Source organism: Gastrolobium bilobum, unplaced genomic scaffold (genome assembly GCF_033153095.1).
Source record: "Gastrolobium bilobum isolate Gb01-03AN ecotype WA unplaced genomic scaffold, APGP_CSIRO_Gbil_v1 utg714, whole genome shotgun sequence".
Lineage (NCBI taxonomy): Eukaryota > Viridiplantae > Streptophyta > Magnoliopsida > Fabales > Fabaceae > Gastrolobium > Gastrolobium bilobum.
Window position 1 is genome coordinate 649174 of NW_026899261.1, and position 18858 is coordinate 668031.

Consider the following 18858-nt stretch of genomic DNA (forward strand, 5'->3'; position numbering starts at 1 on the left):
AATTTTGAATTTAATAAATACTCGAGCTTCAAATTTGTGAACCGAGAGGCCTAATTGGAATATGGGTTTAAATTTGATGAACTGTGTAAAGTTTTTTTTACCCTATCACACATTATTGAAAAGGACTTTCTAAATAAATAGTCATTAATAAAAATTAGACTTTCTTGCTTCCATAATTGATTGGATGATGATGTATTAGAATTAACTGCTATTGCAATTTACCGTTGGTTGCTATTGTCAAAGTTGGATGGGTGTATCAGAAGAGGTTTTAATTGTCATTACATAAACATTAAATCCTTGAAACTATAATCTCGTAAAGATCTTTGAATTTTGATGAACCATAACCGATGTTATAATTCAACAATTAAACACTAGAAAGCGAAAGGAAGATTCTTACTTTGCCATGTGCATCTATGATGCAAGAAAATTAAAGAACTTCAACCATCCTGACACCAGATTGTGGCTCAAATCAACTGGATTTTGTTTTATTTTATTTTTAACAATTTATGGGGAGGACCACATTCCAAGGCTATGATGGTATACACCACAAACATTAGTGAGGACTGAGGAGTCATAGTGCCGCAAATTGCCTAACAAAAGAGACTTACAATTGAAACTGGTTTAATCCTCATTGAGCCAAGCCGCAATAACAATAATTGGAATGAATGAAGTGCATAAAACGTATTCGTTAATCTTACCGTCTATTTTCGTTTACAATCTCTTATAATTATATTTTAACCGTTGATTTTCATCAATCAACGGTTATCATTTATTATGAATTAATAATTAATTAATAAATTTAATTTGTAAAAATAATAACTGTTAATTGACGGAAATCAACAGTTAAGATATAATTATAAAAGGTTGTAAACAAAAATAAGTCATAAGTATAACCTCCCCCAATCTCATAATAGAATATGGTATCCTTGATTTCGGGTCCGTTTGGATGGGTTAATGAAAAAAAAAAATACTTTTCATGTCATATTTATTTTAAAAGAACATTTTACAAAAATTAAAGTTATTTAGATTTTAAAAAATATTTGGATTTTGAAAAAATATTTGCCTTTTGACTTTTACTTTTTTTTTTAAGCTAAAATTTATAGTCTCCAAAAAAAAGTAAGTTTTTAATTTTTTTTTTGTGAATTCTGCTTTTTTTTTTTTTTTAATAGAAATCCAAACTAATTTTATGATAGAAGTGTTTTTTTTTACCTTAAAAAAAATAGCTTTTGACTAAAAAGAATCCATCCAAACGGGCTCTTAATTAGTATAATTTTTTAAAAATAACCGAATTAGGAACCTTAATAAGTTCATATTTTTAAAACCACGCCATCTCTGTCCTTTCACATGTAATTTGGAAATGCTCATATGACAGGGCACAACTGAATACTAACCCTAAATGTAAATACGTAAGGAGAGAAATTAGGATGGAGTGATAGACAAATGATATTTACTCGTCTATTTTGCATGATAATGTTTAAGAAGTAGCTTTTAATCATGAGTTATTTGGCAGTGACAAGTTGAAATTAGTCAAATGGTTCAAAATTAATAGCACTCGAAAAGCATAATCAACAAAGAGATTAAGAAAATCATAATGGAAGAGCATATCATTAATATAGGTTACAAACATATCTAGGCTGCAATTGATGACAAATACTTTGTCCTGTTGCTGTGCTAGGTTTACTATTAACATCAGACAAGAAATACTCCAAATGCATGAGAACTTGAAATTCATCTCAGTTCAGAATTAATCTGTTTTACATACTTGGACATAAGCTTCTGAAAGTGCAAAGAAAAAACAGACTAAAATGCTTTGAAGAAATGTTTTTTTTATGAGTATAAGAAAGGAAATAATCAATAAGCACGAATGACAGTAATCACTCATGTCAGTGACATAAACAAAAATGCTGATCCCTGAAAAGTGAAGATTTTGCACCAGATTTGGGAACTTATAGGATCATTCCTCTTACCAAGCAGTAAGAAGCGAAGACTTAACATAACATAACGAAAGGCACACAATACTGGCAGATACACACTTCTCTAGGCCAGGTAAAGAAATCTTGAATCCACCGAAAGTGCCACAAGTCCAAAAGAAGCTTTCCTTTTGATGATCACCAAAAATGATTTTGATATCTCTCTATACAATACAATATCAAGAAAATCAAAAGGTGTCAGAGCTCGAAGCAAACAGCTGGGAACAAAATCAAATAGAAAGTAAAAGGAAATAACAATGACATGATATCTTATAGAAAGTAAAAAATAGAATTGATATTTTGGTCTTCAAACAGCGTGTTTACATTTAGTCTTGTAAATGAAATTTACATCAGTTCATTGCATTACTCTTTTAAATTAGGCTCGATTAACAACAACATGTAATCTTTCAAAAGTTGACGTAAATATACCTTATTGAGTCAAATTTTAAGGTTAATATGATCAATTTTGAAAGACTAAATTGATGTAAATCCAAAAACATTAACTAACTCGAGGGAAAATCTAATCAACTATGTCAAATGTTTACCTATGCTATAATGCCAAAAATCCAAAGGGTGAGGGCTACTTACCAAAAGCGTGATTAAAAAAGAGGACACGAAAAGCTTGGACCATGACATGAATGTAAAGTCACTGAATTCCATCTCTAAGATTTTGAATGCTCAGATTTATGCGTGGTTAGTTCCTGCAGAGAAAGTTAAATGTGAATTTTCATCTATGTCACTAACAGAGTTGAGGTAGACACAAATATGAGCAGAAGGATTAATTAAGGTTACCTGAGAATAGCGTACATGATCATGATGCAAATTCGAAGTTTTCACTATTGTTTCCCACTTGATATTGCCGGATGTTGTATTCGAATCATGCCTTTTAGCATGGGATTGAGTCCCATGATTTGAATTCTTGAAGGAAACTAAAGGCAGGGCACGCCAAAGCCAGGACTCAGAAGGTGATTTTGGCAATGGTGGGGGAAGAAGAGACACAGCAGATTCACCACCACCTTTTGCTGGAGCATTAGCTAACACAATCTGCTGGTTGTTTATCTTTGAATCTTCAGAAAATGTCCCTTGCACAAGTTGCAAGGACGCGGATTCTTGGTTAATATCTTGATCAGTTGTCAATTCTTCATCTTTATCTTCTTTGGGCATGAGATGTAACATACTAGACAAAGTTGAATTTGCATCCATTGAACTTAACACTTTAGAATCCAATGTGTCCTTTTCTTCCAAAGCTTGTGCATGTTTTATATCTTGAGAAGATGCTATGGTGGAATCACTTTCTTTCCCCCTTCTCTTGTCTAATTCTTCAACCACAGTATCTATCCTCCGTTTGTTATCTACACAAGTTAAATTTGAAGATGGTAATTTGACTGTACTTGCAGTATCAATGTACAATGTCTTTTCAATTGTGAGGCTTCCTGAATACGAATTTCTTTTGGCTCCTTTAGATAGCACCTCCTGAATATTTCCAAGTTCAGTGCTGTGGAATTTCAACTTGCCAGATAGATTATTCTCAACCTGTTTAGAATCACAAAGCAACTTTGCTCCGCGAAAGGGAGATTGAGGTTTGCTTCGACATGGAGATACACCAGCTGCAGCAGCTCTTAAACGACAGAAGGGAGATAACTCACCTGAGTAAGTAAACCTGTTTGATTCACTACTCCATTTTTTCCTACCCTCTTGCAGTTCAGGTGATGAAGCTCTAGAGCTTGATTTATTCTTGTGAATTGCATCCCAAGCCTGCAGGAAAGACCCATGATTGTGAGTAAATATGTTAAAACACATTATCACTGAGAATGCTGATTTACAAAAAGGATTGAAGGGTGGAAAAAATTGGTGTAAAGGAGTGTCATTGCATTTACCTTCTTTACAGCTGGAACTGGGCTAAAAGATCTAACATGAGAGCTTTTGTTAGGTTTCCTAACCTCACAGGCAGAAGACAAGGGAACCTGGCTCTTCATTTTCATCCCAGCCATAGGATTTAATAAGCACAATGAGTTCCTAATATGTAAATGGGGTAACAACCCGCAACCTTTAGCTGAGATATTAGCAGAGTTGTTGTCATCATAATCATAATGATCACCTTCATCTTCATTTTCTTCTTCCTCTTGACATTTGCCAGTATATGGTATAATAGCTGTGGTATGATTGTCAAGCAAGGGCTTCTTTTCCATGCGAATCAATTTGTTAACATCTCTAGGTTGTTGTTCTACTAGTACAGATTGCTTTTTTGAAGAATATTGAGGAGGCTGTAAAGTCATAGCCTTAGCAGCAGGCAAGAAGCGACTCATCATGAAGTCTCTAGTTTGTTGATCTGTAGAAAAGGTTCCAGATTTCTTTGCATCAAAAGTATCTAACCCGCTTACACCACTTACACTACAGTTCATGGAGAATGATTCTGTAGGTGACAGTGTTTCAAGGGCATCGGAATAAACATCCTCCTCCTCTTCATCCTCCTCCACATTGGATCTTCTTTGCTCAACTTTTTTATCAGCTTTTCTTTCTCTATCACAATCTACTTTAACCACAGTTTTATTTAAAGACTTTGATTTATTTGAGGACCTAAATTTATTTGCAAATTTACGTTCCTTTTCCAAAGGCTGTTTGGTAGCCCTGATAGATTTTCCAGGGGGAAGCCTTGGGCTTGGAGTAATTGGAGCCTCCTTTGGAGGTTGAGGTTCAGATCCACCATTACCCTTGCGTTTTCCTGGGATATGCTCCCAATTGAAAGGAACTGCAACAGGTTTTGTTACCTGATCCAAGGACTTGTCTGAATTGTAGTATGGAAGAGTGTGGCGTTTCTCCAATATCTTCTTCTTTGCTTCAGTTAAGGATGGTGAAGTAGCAGAAGAGCGTCTCACAGACATAAGAGGGGCATTTATATTCAATTTCCTTTCAGCCATCTTCTTCCAAAATTGTAAAACTGTTCTGTGCAGCCCTCTTCCAAGACAATAATATATCACATACTAATTTTCAGCGCCGAGGCCTGAAAAATTTTGGTAAGAAACCTCCAATCCAATCATGAAAATCTGGAAAAGAAAAAAACAAAGATAGAAGAACTGATCATTAACAGTTTAAATAACAAAAAAAATCTGCAGATTCTCTATTTCAGTTCAACAGGACTTGAACTAAGAACAAAGACATGCACCACAGACACAACTATTGAACACAATTTACGTCCGTGACATGGTACTGATCACTGAAATGACCTTAAATTTTCTCTGCAATTAAGCAGAGAAAAAAAAAAAACACAACACAAGCTAAATTTAAGGACCCACTTGAGTAATAACACTAAGAAAAGAGAAGATCAAACCTCTTGAATAACAGCATGAAAACAATGGTTTTGGCCACAGAAGAAAAGAATGTCCTTCAAGAAAACACTTTCCTTGCAGACCAAACTAAGTAGGAAAGTGGTTTGAGTAATCAGTGGCTAGAGAAAGCTTTAGTGAGCATGGTGATGCAGCAGCTAAATGGGAAATGAAGTAATTACTTTGAGAAAATAATGAAAGGAGTAATAAGCGAACACGAGTTGGTGAGAGAGTATCATAAAAGAGGTCACAAGGAATGGTTGGTTGCTAAATGATGCCATGAAGAGTGGGGGTAATGAGTAGGACGAAAGAAAAGCCAGAAAAAGCAGAGCAAGATGGAGACAGAAGCTTTAGTTTTTCCACTTGTTTTACTTTCTATGCATTTTCAGTTTACGGTGTGGAAGTGACAAACCCGTGAAACATATAGCGAAAATAGAATGAAGTCCAAAACGTCTTTGTAATACTCAATAGTAAATACTCACTCAGTGCACTTTGTATTTGTAATACTAAATAAATACTAAATTACTGTTTCTGCTTTATCAAGTTTACTAATACTCATACACGTCTCTCTTTCTTTATTAGCATTTTTTTTTTTGGTTATTTTAACAGTGAAAATTTATTACCATGTTCTTGGAGTAGCAGTACGAAAGAATCTAATTTATTTTTTTTAATCTAATTCCATATTTTTACATTTATCATATTAAATAGTGACGATTTCAAGCAAAAACCAATTGGAGAAGCTTTGAATATGAAGTGATGGTTTGGTCACGGACTATCGCGGGGAAGAATTAGTGGTAACAGAGGGTCTTCAGAGGCAGTGGACCAAACTTTTTTTTTCTTTTAAATATTTTATCCGTCGATTATTTCGCAACTAATTTAATTCAGAACAAATTTAAGATTTTAAAACATTTTTAAATAAAATATTGAAAAAAATTAAACACGTATTTTCATTCTAATTTATTTTTATGCGCGAATTAAATTATCACCCTTAGATTTGGACCAACCGTCTTTAAAATAGACAACTTTTTTCTTTCTCTCTCTGTATATGAGTCCACGCGGCATTTAATCATCATTCTCAATCATTTCATTTTCAGACAAGCAAGATTATGATCCCGAGACATCCATTCTTCACGAAAACCAAAGCACGAAAACAATAGAAATAAAAAAATCAAATTGCATAAAATGATAAATATAGTGTTATGTTATTTGAAATTTTGAACATCAAAACAAGAAATTAAATATCTAAATTTACTTAATTTATTCAACATATTTTTATACAGGACACGTATCTTCTGGAGTTAAAAAAAAAAACTGCGCCAGTTGTTAATCCGACATTTTTAAATTAAATATGTTTTTACTATTTTCATAAAATAATTCTAAGAATCAGATCCTATGCAATGTTGTTAAAATCAATATCTTAAGTAAAATTGAAAGGAGATTAAAAAATTGTTAAACTTAAAATCGTAATGTAAAAAAATCATAAAAACGTAAAAGCCTTTGGAATATTGGTAAAATTGTTTTGATGAAAAAAAATCATAAAAACGTAAAATCATAATGATAAATCGAGATTTTAACAACAACGACCGTATGAAATTTAAAAGGGTTTCTTACCATATTAGAGGGACTTTTAAAAACACAATATGGATATTTTTTAACTGGAGCAATTATACTTAGGGATATGTAATTTTACCTTTTTCTTTTTTTATTTATCTTTGACTATCACCCTTCAACACTGTTAGATCAAAATCTACACAGCAAAGAGAAAGATAAATGTTAATTAAAATTCTGATCTAACAATGTTAAAAAGTAGTAGGAAAAGATAAACAAAAAAAGGTATAATAACCCTCACTAGTAGTTGTGGATTTAATATTGAAGAATAATTAGAAGTAAAAGAAATAAAGTCACCTTTGGTGAAAAATGGGTTAAAATGAAAGTTAAGGGGTAAAAATGCGGGTAAACAAAGCTACCCGAAAAGTGAAAGTAAAGTTAGTAATATGACTCGAAAAAAATTCTAGTCCATTGGGTAAAGTTTGGTATTAAATGAAGGTGTGTAGATAGATAAATCGTTACCCAGTTAAAGTAACTTAACTTTACAAATCATGAAATCCTTTAAATTCTTCTTTCTTTCTCGCGCTACTGTCATCGTCTCCTGTCTCTCACCCGAGGCTTCATGGTTGTGGGGGGGGTTAGGTTTTCTCTCTCTCTCCTCTCTTTCTCACTCATCTAGCCACCAAAATACAAAGTGTCATACATGAAAGTTTAAGTATAGATCATGGTGAATCCATCACACTACTTTGTTTAGGCTGAAAAGACTTGTGTGAAGAGCTCTCTTCCTCGCAAAATTTGGTTACTATTCATCCTAGTGAGAGAAGTGAATTTTTAGGTGGAACCAAGCTTGGGTTTTGTTCTCCAAGCTTTGCATAAGCGATTTGAGGTAAGAAATCCTCATTTTAATGGTTTGATTTATATGATTTAAGTTTTGAATATTATGAGCATATGTTATGAAATATTATTGAGTTGGAATATTGAAATTTATGATGAGTGAGTATTGACGTTATAGTGTGAAATGAGTATGAATATGTGTTGAAATTTTGAAAAAGTCCCTTGCACCTCCTCCCACTAGGTTCAGCCATGGTGTAAAAATTAGGGTTTAATGTTTAAAAAATAATTGGACACTTTGTGAAGATTTATATGTATATATAAGTTGGGAATTGAGTGAATTAATTGAATGATGCTTAGTGGTATCTTATGTTTTGAGGCATAAATGGATGAATTAATGTGTAAAAAGGGTTTTATTTCCTAATGATGATTATGGTTGTATGATAAGCTTGAATTTTATAGACTAAAGCATTGGAATCATGAAATTGGCATGATTTCCTTTATGAGCCTCTTAGCCATTTACAAAAGAAGTATGTTTTTTGAGTGCTTGTTTGTGATAATGAGTACTTATACAACCTAAGGACTATATAATTAGATGTTTAAACCTTTGGTTGAGTTAGATAAAAAGAAAAATGAGTAAGTTGCTTCTTTAGGCCTTATATGTGATTATGCCATTTTCAAAGGAGGTTTGTGCTAGGAGTTACTGTTTTGCAAAGCGAGCATACTGTTATGCGTAAAATAATTTATATAGGTGGCTAAGCTTGGGTTTAGGCACTAGACAAAGAGAAATCTTATAGCTCCTTTGTAATGGGCACTTTGCCTTAAATTGGGAAAAATAGACTTATAGGTGCGAAGAGGAGTAATGAGTGTTCTAAAGGCCTTTTGGGACTATCCTAAGACTAAGTGAATATGTGAAATTTTGTGGAAATTTGTTGAATAAAGAATCACTCCCTCATGGCCTAATATGATTAAGTAAAAAGAAAACTGGTTATGACTTGTGTATTGGCATAAATATAAAGAAACAAAAGTAAATAATAAAGTGCATGTCTTGTAACTACATGACCTTGTAGTATTTTATTGAGTTTTGTTTGGATTCTTTCTCTAGGTGTGCCTAGGGACTGAGCATGTTTGGATTCCTTTGGAGCTAAATAGGTAACTTGTGTTACAAGTGAGCAAATTGGTAAAGCTTCAAAAGGTAAGCTCTATGTTTATGGGGTCCTCCCTTGGGAACATGTGCACTGATTTCCGCTTGGGGTCCTCCCTTGGGATTAATTGTGTACACCTCTGTTATGTGATGATCTTTGGCCATTGATCCTATGTGCACTGATGTCTGCTTGGGGTCATCCCTCGAGACTGATAGTGTACATCTCTGATATGTTTTTGGTTCCGCTTGGGGTCCTCCCTTGGGAACACGTACGTTGATTTCTGCTTGGGGTCATCCCTTGGGAATGACTACGTACATCTCTGATATAATATGCTTTGTTCTGATGTGATTATTGTGATGATTTTGTATATGATATTTGTTACGTGCGTTGATTTTCGCTTGGGGTCATCCCTTGGGAATGACTGCGTGCGTCTCTGATAAGATTTGTGTATATGCTTTGTTTAGTTATGATATTTGATTATATGATATGTTATACGAGATATGTTCAGTATAGTATGATATATGATGTTTTGTATATTATGTATCTGACTGTCATGCAGAAAGTGAGCTCAGGGTATGGAGAGTTCTCTATAGACCTAGAGCTTTCTAGAGATTCGTCTCTAACCCCGTTTGGGGATATGATTTCAGGAACAAAGTTAATTGAAGAGCCCTCATGGAACAAGGACACTACCCGTGGCTAGAGGTACTAGTATGAGGATATGGAGTTCTAGGTAGCCGGAGGCTACTATTTATTATAGATGTTATTTTTGGAGAACATGTATTGTTGTATAGTGTTCTATTCATTTGGTGATCATGATGTCTGATCCTTTATTTTGTATATGGCCTGTATATGTTTTGTACATGTCTTTCAGCTGAATGCATGTACATTTGAGTATTCAGGCATGTTGATATGATGATGTAGTATTCAGTTTATGTGTTGGATTACATGCTGTTAGACATAGTGGCACGGAGCCAAGTTATGCATGCGCCCATGGATGGGTATATGATCCTGTATGGATATCTGGTATGTCTGAAAGTATATACTGTATAAATTGTCTATCAGGGTACCTTGAGAGTGGGATTTGCAAATCCTCAGTTGTCCGATTTACAGAGGTTACTCTGTCCGATTTTCGTCTCCGTCAAATAAGAATTAAATTAGAAGAAGTATGCAATGTGATATGTCATGTGAAAAAGGATTAAAGAAAAAGAAAAAGTTAACTCGTATCTTCGTAAGTTAAGTCTTCCGTTGCTTCTGTTTATATCATATATATGTTAATTGAACCGGCTCGAGACGAGAATGTTACAATAGGTAGAATAACATATCTCTTATACTTAGGGTTACGAATTTAGAGTTATTATTTTTTTAATTATCTTTAGATCAGAATAGACATAGCTGTCAATTTTTTAAACTTCAATTCCAAAAATTAAAGAGAGGTAATAAGAATAATAAATTTGGTGATAGGTATAAGAGTTTGGTCTATCTCAAATAAGATTTGGTTACCTATAAAAATAAATAAGATTTGGTGACCTATAAAGATTTGGTTATCTATAGAATTTATATTGGATTTTCAGGAATATGGAGAGCAATCAATATGACGCTCCATTCCACATATGTTAGAAAACTAATAGAGCGATATGGAGTTATGGATACTTACAATGCAATGCGGCTACTAGTCCACACCCTTACCCGTGACCCCTTCCTTGCTAAGCAAAGTCTTCGACGATTTCCCTCCTTCTCAACGTCTCCCTATCCCCTTTTCCCTTGACTCCCATACTCATTTTAAATCTCTCATCCTCCATTTTTGCAATTATTGTCGATTGTTAATTAGTTGAAATAGGGATATATTATTTATGTAACCATTTAATAAATAAATTATGGGTTCTTAATATAATGTATTCATTTCCACTTATCTATTATTGAATAATGGCGTCGCGAATTGATTATATTAGACAAATGCAGACAGAGGTCTTTTTTTTTTTTTTTTTTGGAGAAAGACAGAGATCTTTTATTACATATAATTATTATATTAGACAATTAACTAATTATATATTTCATTTTCTTGTTGTAACAAGATATTTCATTTTATGCGTGTAAGTTGAATGCAATCTTCACATCCTCAACCTCAATAGCAGCATGTAAGTAGAACAGCCTATTTAAATGCTTACAAAACCCTACACACAACTTGTCAACTTAAAAAAAAAAAAGGTGAGAGGAAAAAAAAAATCCTTATTTAATCATTATTCAAAAGAAACATTTTGTTTATCCACCAGTATAGATAATTCCATAGAATATACACTTAAAAAACCCTCAATAGAGCCCTTAGATTGCGGGAGGCGCCACGGATTGGTGTGGGAACATGAGAAATTAGAAAGGGGCTCTTGCGTTGTGTTTGTGTCCCACCAAGATTGATTCTTTTGATTCCTGTTGTCCGCCATTCTTGACTGTGGTACGTGCTTCACGGCCCTCATTGGTCTTTATTTCAATTACTTTCCTTTTCTCATGAAAACAACGCTGAGAACAAAACAATTCATTGATTAAAAGGAATGCTGTAGAATGACATTGACAAGTAAAAAGGCTAAACAAAATAATTCATTTAACCTTATCCATGTGCACCACGAAACACTCCCACATACCAATCAACATTTCAAATACTACAATGCAGAGATTGTGGAATTTAAATATAATCCTCTGGTTTTTACCCCAAATTAACATCCAGATAAGCGGTTTAATTGTCTTTTTCTTTGTCCGTATCCATGATACAACAAAGTTAAAATATTAACTTATTTTTATAAATACTATTGAGTGCAATCATGTTTTTATGCCGATTTTACCTCGTACAGCACATAATTAAACCTCTAATCACAAACACATGCGAAGAAAGTAAACAAAAATATACCCACTAAGTGCATCTTGAAATTTTATTAATTTAAGTGTTTAAATTTTGACATATTTTAAATGTAATTTTTTTATATAATCATATAATGGTGTGAATGTACTTCATTAATTTAAGTGTTTAAATTCACTTTGCAATTAATGATTGTAAACTCCGTTAATGATTTGATAATATGCGATTGGATGATATTAAAAAAAAAAACTTTACACTAACAACACATCAGAACTAAATCTTTAGTTTTATAAATGTTATTTATTTCAATAGCATGTATGTGTGAATTTAACTCATAAAATGCGATGTTAGAATTCCAATTATAGAGAGCAATGATATTTTTATAAAATCGCATACACGGAATTTGAACTTAAAATATTTATTTTTTTATCCTTTATAATACTAAATATTAAACATATAAATATTGTGATAAGATATTATGTTTACTATACTTACTTCTCTCTAATACCATTATATCATAATTTTAAAAAGAGAAAAAATAAATAAATGTTAATTGAGATTCTAATCTAATTATGTTGGAGATAAATAGATAAAGTAAACACGAAAAAAAATAGGCATCATATTTTATCCCATAAATATTATATAAAGAATAAATTACATCTTTTGAATTTTTTGTTCAAATTGTTTTTAGTTTACTAACAATATATATTTCAATAGTACACAATTCAACCCTTAAAATAAGCCTTTATTAAAGATTCAAAGAAACTGTATCATTTAAATCAGTGATAAAGAAAACATGTTCCAAGCTTATCTTCATCATTAAAAGTGCGCGCGCTAAAATAGTTAATGAGAACAAGTTCAACTCACAAACCGATTTGTTTGAGGTATAAAAATAGATTGAGTTGCTTTAGGTCGAGCTAAACTTGAGCTGAGTTAAATTAAGCTAATCAGTATGTTTTGGATTAACATTTTGCCAATTCAATCCAACCCAACGTTACAAAAAAATAAATCTAATTTATATAAAAAATTAAGTTAATGAAAATTAAGAAAATTTAGTAATTTGATTTTGGATTAATGATAACGAGAGTTTTCCATTTATGAATTGGACTTCAATTCCTCAAATAAAAAGATGATAGAATGCTGTTAGGTGATAAAATATAGGGATTGTGCGCATATTTGTTATAGAGCAAGTGGATTTATGCACAATAATTGATATTATCATACAGATTCGTAAGTAAATCATAACAAGTTGGTCTTTGGCCATCTTCTGTAACCCAAAAAAAGAAAGAAAGAAAAAATCATAACAACTTGATCGAATCTATTGGCACTGGCATGGCGTTAAAATTATTTTTCTTATATTCCAATGTGTAACATTAGTACCAAAAAGTGGCTGGTTATTATGGAAGTAAAATAGTACCAACATTGTTTCTTATCTCTGCAGTGTTCTTACCATCTGAGCTACAAATTACAAGTATGTATAACATTTCCCTGGATTATTCATTAAATAATTTAAATTGAAATATAAATTTTCTGTGTATGGTTTCAACTTTCAATAATTGAACTGCAGATTGAATACTATAGACAAAGAAATCCCCACGAATATAAGCCCTCGCTAAACTTGGAAATAACATTTTCCCTCTACCCTGAACCTTTTTTCTAACCCCCGCCCCAAAAAAAGTTAAAGAAATATATAATAAAAGTAAAATCTATATATTTGGCTGTTGTGTTTGCAGCAAAGATTGAGGAAATCTAGCTCTTTTGTCAAAAGTTAAGGCGTACTAGTTTTTCTGCATATTGAATATGTGCAATGTTAATTTATTGATTAGCTTGGACGCACCCCTAGGCCCTAACTAATGTTTTTCCCTTAATAACAAATACAAATTCAAGACCCGTTTGAACATTTAAAATGAAACCCTTTCGACAAACAACAAAAAAGTGAGATTTTCCCCTAACCCTTTTATATGGCATATTTTATTATCCAATAATCATATTTCTTGTTCAATTACAAAAAGGAACCAAATGAATGTAACTCAATTGGTGTCAAAAAATTGAGTAGATGAGAATAAAAGATGTATTCGATCCTTTCCAGTATCTTTTTTGAGAGGAATTTAAAACTTTAATTTTAGGACCCATCCCAAATTGAACTAGTGCAAAGCAATGAATCGATTGAAATATCTTCAAATAATAATAATAATAATCAAACGAAAAAATTGTCATGCGTGGATTTGGAAGCTGAGAGCGAAACTATAATTCTGCGCTTGCTACATGATTGTGGTATGATTACTGACCTATGGATTTGTTAGATTACAGAGCTATATATGGACACTCATGTATTCTTTCTTGAAAACATAAACAGTTTGATGATGGTTGCAGACAAATTTTACCAAATAACTAGGAAAGGACGACAAAATGGATTGGGTGTATTGCACATGAAGGGAAAATTGAACCTTCAAAGATTGTTGAGATGGTACGAAAGCATGAAAATGGGATTAGGTATAGTAAAGCATATAAAATTAGGATTATTTACCTAATAAATTCCATTTTTAGGGTCAAAGTGATCAATAAACCGACAAATCTTGAATAATTAAAATTAAAGTTGTGGGAAAGAGAAATAAATATAATTAAATTAAGTTAATGTTAATCCGAATGGACTTGGCATTTGGCACTTACCACTTTTTTTTTTTTTTTTTTTTTTTGGGTACATAGGCACTTGCCACGTTATCAGGGCAACGACTTGAAGTTTTGAAAGCCGGAAATTGAAAGATATATTTATATTTTTATAACCACGCGTATATTATCCCTAAATCCCAATGAAGACAGTACTATCTGGGCTTCGATATCGAGAACATGGGTACTGCCCAATTCTTAACAGCCCATATAAGTGGAGAAATATTTGGACTTTAAGTTTTGGGCCCAAGTCTAAATATTATGCTCTCAAGTTATGGCACAGTTAGTTTTAAGCCCGACTTGAGACCAGTCCAATAGCCTAACCAATTTTCTTCCTTCAAAGTTGAAAGTAGTTTATTTTTTTGTGTGTTCAAAACAAAAAGAAAGTATTTTTTTTATTAGGGTTAGGTTATTCTACCTACATTTTTATCTACTTACTTTTGTCTACAATTCTAAAATATCATTAGATCAGAATCTCTAACAGTAATAGAGATTGATAGGTAAAGATAGACAAAAAAAAAAGATAGGTAAAATAATCTATTTCTTTTTAGATAAGTCTTATTGAACGTAAGAAAGGAATAGAATAAAAGATTATGAATATAGGAGATCCAACCCACATCACGTGGCTATAGCCCTCTCTAGACTTTAAACTAGATGAGATACTACTTGAAAAATAAATTTTGCATTTTAATATAATTTTTTTTGTCTCTTTTTTGTTAATCTCTCTTCAATTTTCTCTCTTCATATTTTTTATAAAACAAAACAAGATCAATATTTAATTGAAGAAAATACTCATATTTAAAAGTAATACTAAATTTTTTTGTTCTTAAATTTGTTACATTAAATTATCAAAAAAATATAGTAAATTCACTCCCTCGTAGTTCTATTCTCAAATTTACATATATGTACGCTACATACACAAACACTTTCTCATTATCTTCCATTAAGGTTTCTTAAATGATCTTGAATCCTTTGATTAAAAGAGGATAAATTTATAAGCAAAAGAAGCAGGAAGAATTACATCATAGATAGATATGATGATCCATGGTACATAATATAGGGAAAATCCAAGCAGCAGAAGGGATGCTGCTAGATAAGAGAAAACAAAAGAGAATATTATAAAGGAGTGATACTGACAATAGCCTTCAGATTCAACGCATTGCAGCAAATGGATTCCTCCTCATCTGAAGGAGATGATAAGTCTTTTCTGTTTGTTCAAATTTGGTCCAGGGTAACTTGTGCCTTCCCATCTTTCTCTTCTTTGCAGCTACTCCCATTAAATCTCCCGAGTTCTACATAACACAAATTTGCCATTATATAAAGAACCAGAGTCATGAATACAAGAAGCTATAATGTAGATACAATATCTCTTACCTGGAGACAAAGTCCATCTTCAATATCACAAATGGGGTAATCACTAGGGCAGCAGTAGTCTGTTCCAGTGCAACACACAGCATTCTCATATTCACAGCAACCATAAGTCAAGCAGAAATCAAAGAACTCATAAAGGCAACAACATGTCTCATCAGCTGGACAATAAGAGAAGTCTCCACATTCACTTGGTGAAGGAGAAGGAGGTGATGGTGGCGGTGGCGGTGGCGGTGGAGGTGGTGTTGATGGTGGTGAAGGAGGACTTCTTGGTGATGGTGCAGTATGCTCTTTGGTTGGATATGAAGCCATGTAATTGATTGCACACACTCCATATTTTATATCAGTATTCCTTCTTATATAAATGTATCCTTCCATTCCCCATGTTGTTCCCCATGAATTCTTTACAATCCAGTAATCTTCATTATCCTCTGAGCCATAACCCACAATCAGAATTGCATGATCAATATCATCTGGATCACTTGAGCATTCTCCATCATAGATGCCCTGTTCATGAAAAAAAAAAATGTCTTGTTTATGAAAAGAAATATCCATTTTCTGGTTTTTACTTCTGCAATAGTGAATGGTCAAGTGAACATCAGAAAAAATAACACTCACACCAGTGTATAGTTGAAAATCCAATGCAGAACCATCTATACCGGCACTGATTGGCTGCTTCGCAGTAGCACACAGCAGAGAACTATCTGATTGTGCCACATCTGCATAACCATCAATGCTAACAACTTTGTTTTCCTCCTAATTCAAGAAAAAAACTCAATGAATTAGACACAGAGAAATATAATGTGCTCCACAATGTCACCATATGTATTCTTTTGTCACAATGCAACAGTAATAGAAAGAAGACCTTGGTGACATTGCAGGTACCATCTACTCCAGTATATGGGTAATTAGTTTCTGTGTCGATTCCACCATTGTTTATAACCCATTCAAAAGCATAATCCATGTAGCCTCCATCACATCCATCATTAGTACTATCACAATCCACAAGTTCTTGTTCCGAAAGGCTTATAAGGTCCCCTGTGACTATTGCATTTATTCCTTCCATGGCTCCAGTGGAAGAGAATGCCCAACAACTACCTAAAAAATTGAATCATATAAACTTATATGATATGCAAAATGGTAGTTCAAAAGAAAAGGGAATTTAGAGTTGTAAGTTTTGATATGAAGAGAAGCCCACATAAGTCACAAACATACATAGAAAAAACATAAATCATAACTCTTTTCATATCTATAGTTGTGTCACTGTCAATTAGGAATAGAATATAGAGCATAGACTATAGAAGCTTACCACAGTCGCCTTGGTCCTTCACACCAGTCACAACTCCCTTCTTCCTCCAATCTAAAGAGTAAGGTGCATCTTCACAGGAATCATCCTTAACATGCAAGCCAATATTGGCGAGACTATTCCTCTTGCTAATTGGCTTCTTCACCTTTGAAATAAACATATTCTTGAACTCCTCATTGCTCATATCAGCAAAACGGTTCAATCCAAGACGGTGCCCGTGGGGAGAATTTCTTCTTGCATTCTTCTCTACGATGTATTTCAAATTCCTCTTGAAATTCTCCAACCTTATCGTTGCTTCTTCTGGGTGGCTGTAAAACTTACGGTGTTCCTCCCTCCATTGTTGGAAAAGCTCAACCACTCGTTCCTCCGAAGGAAACTTGTCAAGTTGAAGGGCTAATATGGAGTACTCACTTGGGAGACCATAACATAGAAATGCCCATGAACCCCAGACAAGGAAAAAAAGAACCAATTGATTTTTCTGAATGGAACCCATTTTCTCCACTGGTTATCAGTGATGTTTGATCCCCTACCATCTTTATATTTATAACATGGATTATTAAGTGAAATTGGATACATGACCACGCCTACCAGTCAGCTCAAGAAGAATCTGCATTTTGGTCTTTTGCCATCTTTCTTAAACTTTTTGCGGAACTTCAAAATTAGAAAAGATCAAGTAGATTTGTCATAAATGGGCAATTTGGCATTTATGAATGAATTCAACAGTTGTTAATTTTTTATTTTTTATTTTTTCGGATAAATCATCACTGTTAATTTTAGTACCAACTTTTTCTTTAGGTGGTTCTACTAGTCCTGCTAGTTTGAAACCTTGACTGGTGAGTGTATCCGTACAAAAGGATCAGGAAATCTAACAGTCAACGGTGCATGTGTTCTCAAACTTGTATGGTAAACTTGGACTGTTAGATTGAGAATTAGCACGGAAGACAAAAGTCAAAGCTGGTGAATAATGTTTGGTGGTATATGTCATATATGACAGGAAGTGGCAGATTATTGACAATAGAAATTCTTTGGCAGTGAAGAGTGAAAGCCATTAGCCATTAGGTGCCACCAGACTTGGTGTGTGTTCACTGTTCAGTGTTGTCCCGCATGAATAAATGTTTTGTATTTGAAACTCTCTATAGCTGCAACCACTAGATGTAAGTAGGCTAAAAGTCTAAAACTGGATATAAGCAAAAAAAAAAAAAAAAATGGTTTTAAGATGGATGAAGGATTTTGAAAATTTTATCAATTTAGGTATATCCTCAAGTATCTTATTTAGGGTCTAAATACTCGATCAAAATACTGAAGAATTTTTAAAATTATCATGCTGAGTGTACAAAACAACATTTTTCATTAAAGCATTTAAATCCTCTTAATAATTACATTCTCTTTTTAACCTTTCCTATCAAAATACAGCATTAGGAAATCACAACCATGAAGTGACTGATACAGCTAATTATTGGAGGAAAACACAAACAATCTGCCAGATATTCCAACATATAAGTGCATGATTTCATCTGCTTTACCTTCATTCTGGGAATCATACAATTTATTTTAACCTTTTGGACCCGTAGGGTTTTGGGTTGCTAAGAGTAGGCATCATGAGCCATCTAAGCGAGCCTAAGTTATGGCCATTTTGAATGTCATCTGCAATCTTTTTATGTCACATGTACAACCGAATAACAGAATCACATCAAGGACCAAGATGTAACGTACTTTTAGAAGGGCTTAAAATGCTAAGGAAAGGTCCAAAAGTGTTGCCGTATATTGAGTTATTGACAAGTTTTAGTAAACTCGGGATCAATACAATCCAGAATCACGATGGATTTACAATGTTTACATATTAGATTCGATCTTA

The 18858-nt window shown here is 33.1% G+C and overlaps 2 protein-coding genes and 1 long non-coding RNA gene across 3 annotated transcripts; 1 reads left to right on the top strand and 2 right to left on the bottom strand.

The window, feature by feature from the left end:
* Positions 1 to 1610: 1610 nt before the first annotated feature.
* On the bottom strand, positions 1611 to 5623 carry LOC133288903 (uncharacterized). The gene is made up of 5 exons (XM_061486737.1): positions 5299 to 5623; positions 3848 to 5014; positions 2763 to 3725; positions 2559 to 2671; positions 1611 to 2134 (listed from the first exon to the last, which is right to left on the bottom strand). The coding sequence occupies exons 2-4, from the start codon at positions 4886 to 4888 to the stop codon at positions 2633 to 2635; spliced, it is 2043 nt and encodes a 680-aa protein (XP_061342721.1). The 5' UTR covers positions 4889 to 5014; positions 5299 to 5623; the 3' UTR covers positions 1611 to 2134; positions 2559 to 2632.
* Positions 5624 to 7465: 1842 nt separating this feature from the next.
* On the top strand, positions 7466 to 9775 carry LOC133288940 (uncharacterized). Its single transcript, XR_009748424.1, has 3 exons — positions 7466 to 7727; positions 8778 to 8867; positions 9465 to 9775. It is a non-coding gene; the product is annotated as an uncharacterized LOC133288940 (long non-coding RNA).
* A 5535-nt stretch (positions 9776 to 15310) lies between these two features.
* Positions 15311 to 17518, bottom strand: LOC133288900 (low-temperature-induced cysteine proteinase-like). The gene is made up of 5 exons (XM_061486732.1): positions 17007 to 17518; positions 16563 to 16795; positions 16316 to 16453; positions 15704 to 16204; positions 15311 to 15621 (listed from the first exon to the last, which is right to left on the bottom strand). The coding sequence occupies exons 1-5, from the start codon at positions 17494 to 17496 to the stop codon at positions 15481 to 15483; spliced, it is 1503 nt and encodes a 500-aa protein (XP_061342716.1). The 5' UTR covers positions 17497 to 17518; the 3' UTR covers positions 15311 to 15480.
* Positions 17519 to 18858: the final 1340 nt, after the last annotated feature.

Excerpts from the sequence above, each read along its gene's own strand:
- LOC133288903 (XM_061486737.1), bottom strand. The coding sequence starts at position 4,888 with ATGGCTGAAAGGAAATTGAATATAAATGCCCCTCTTATGTCTGTGAGA. Across the intron at positions 3,726-3,847 it reads CAGTTCCAGCTGTAAAGAAG|GCTTGGGATGCAATTCACAA; the intron begins GTAAATGCAATG and ends TCTTTCCTGCAG. Across the intron at positions 2,672-2,762 it reads ATCATGTACGCTATTCTCAG|GAACTAACCACGCATAAATC; the intron begins GTAACCTTAATT and ends CTTTCTCTGCAG.
- LOC133288900 (XM_061486732.1), bottom strand. The coding sequence starts at position 17,496 with ATGGGTTCCATTCAGAAAAATCAATTGGTTCTTTTTTTCCTTGTCTGG. Across the intron at positions 16,205-16,315 it reads ATTTTCAACTATACACTGGT|GGCATCTATGATGGAGAATG; the intron begins GTGAGTGTTATT and ends TTTCATGAACAG. Across the intron at positions 15,622-15,703 it reads AAGATGGACTTTGTCTCCAG|AACTCGGGAGATTTAATGGG; the intron begins GTAAGAGATATT and ends TGTGTTATGTAG.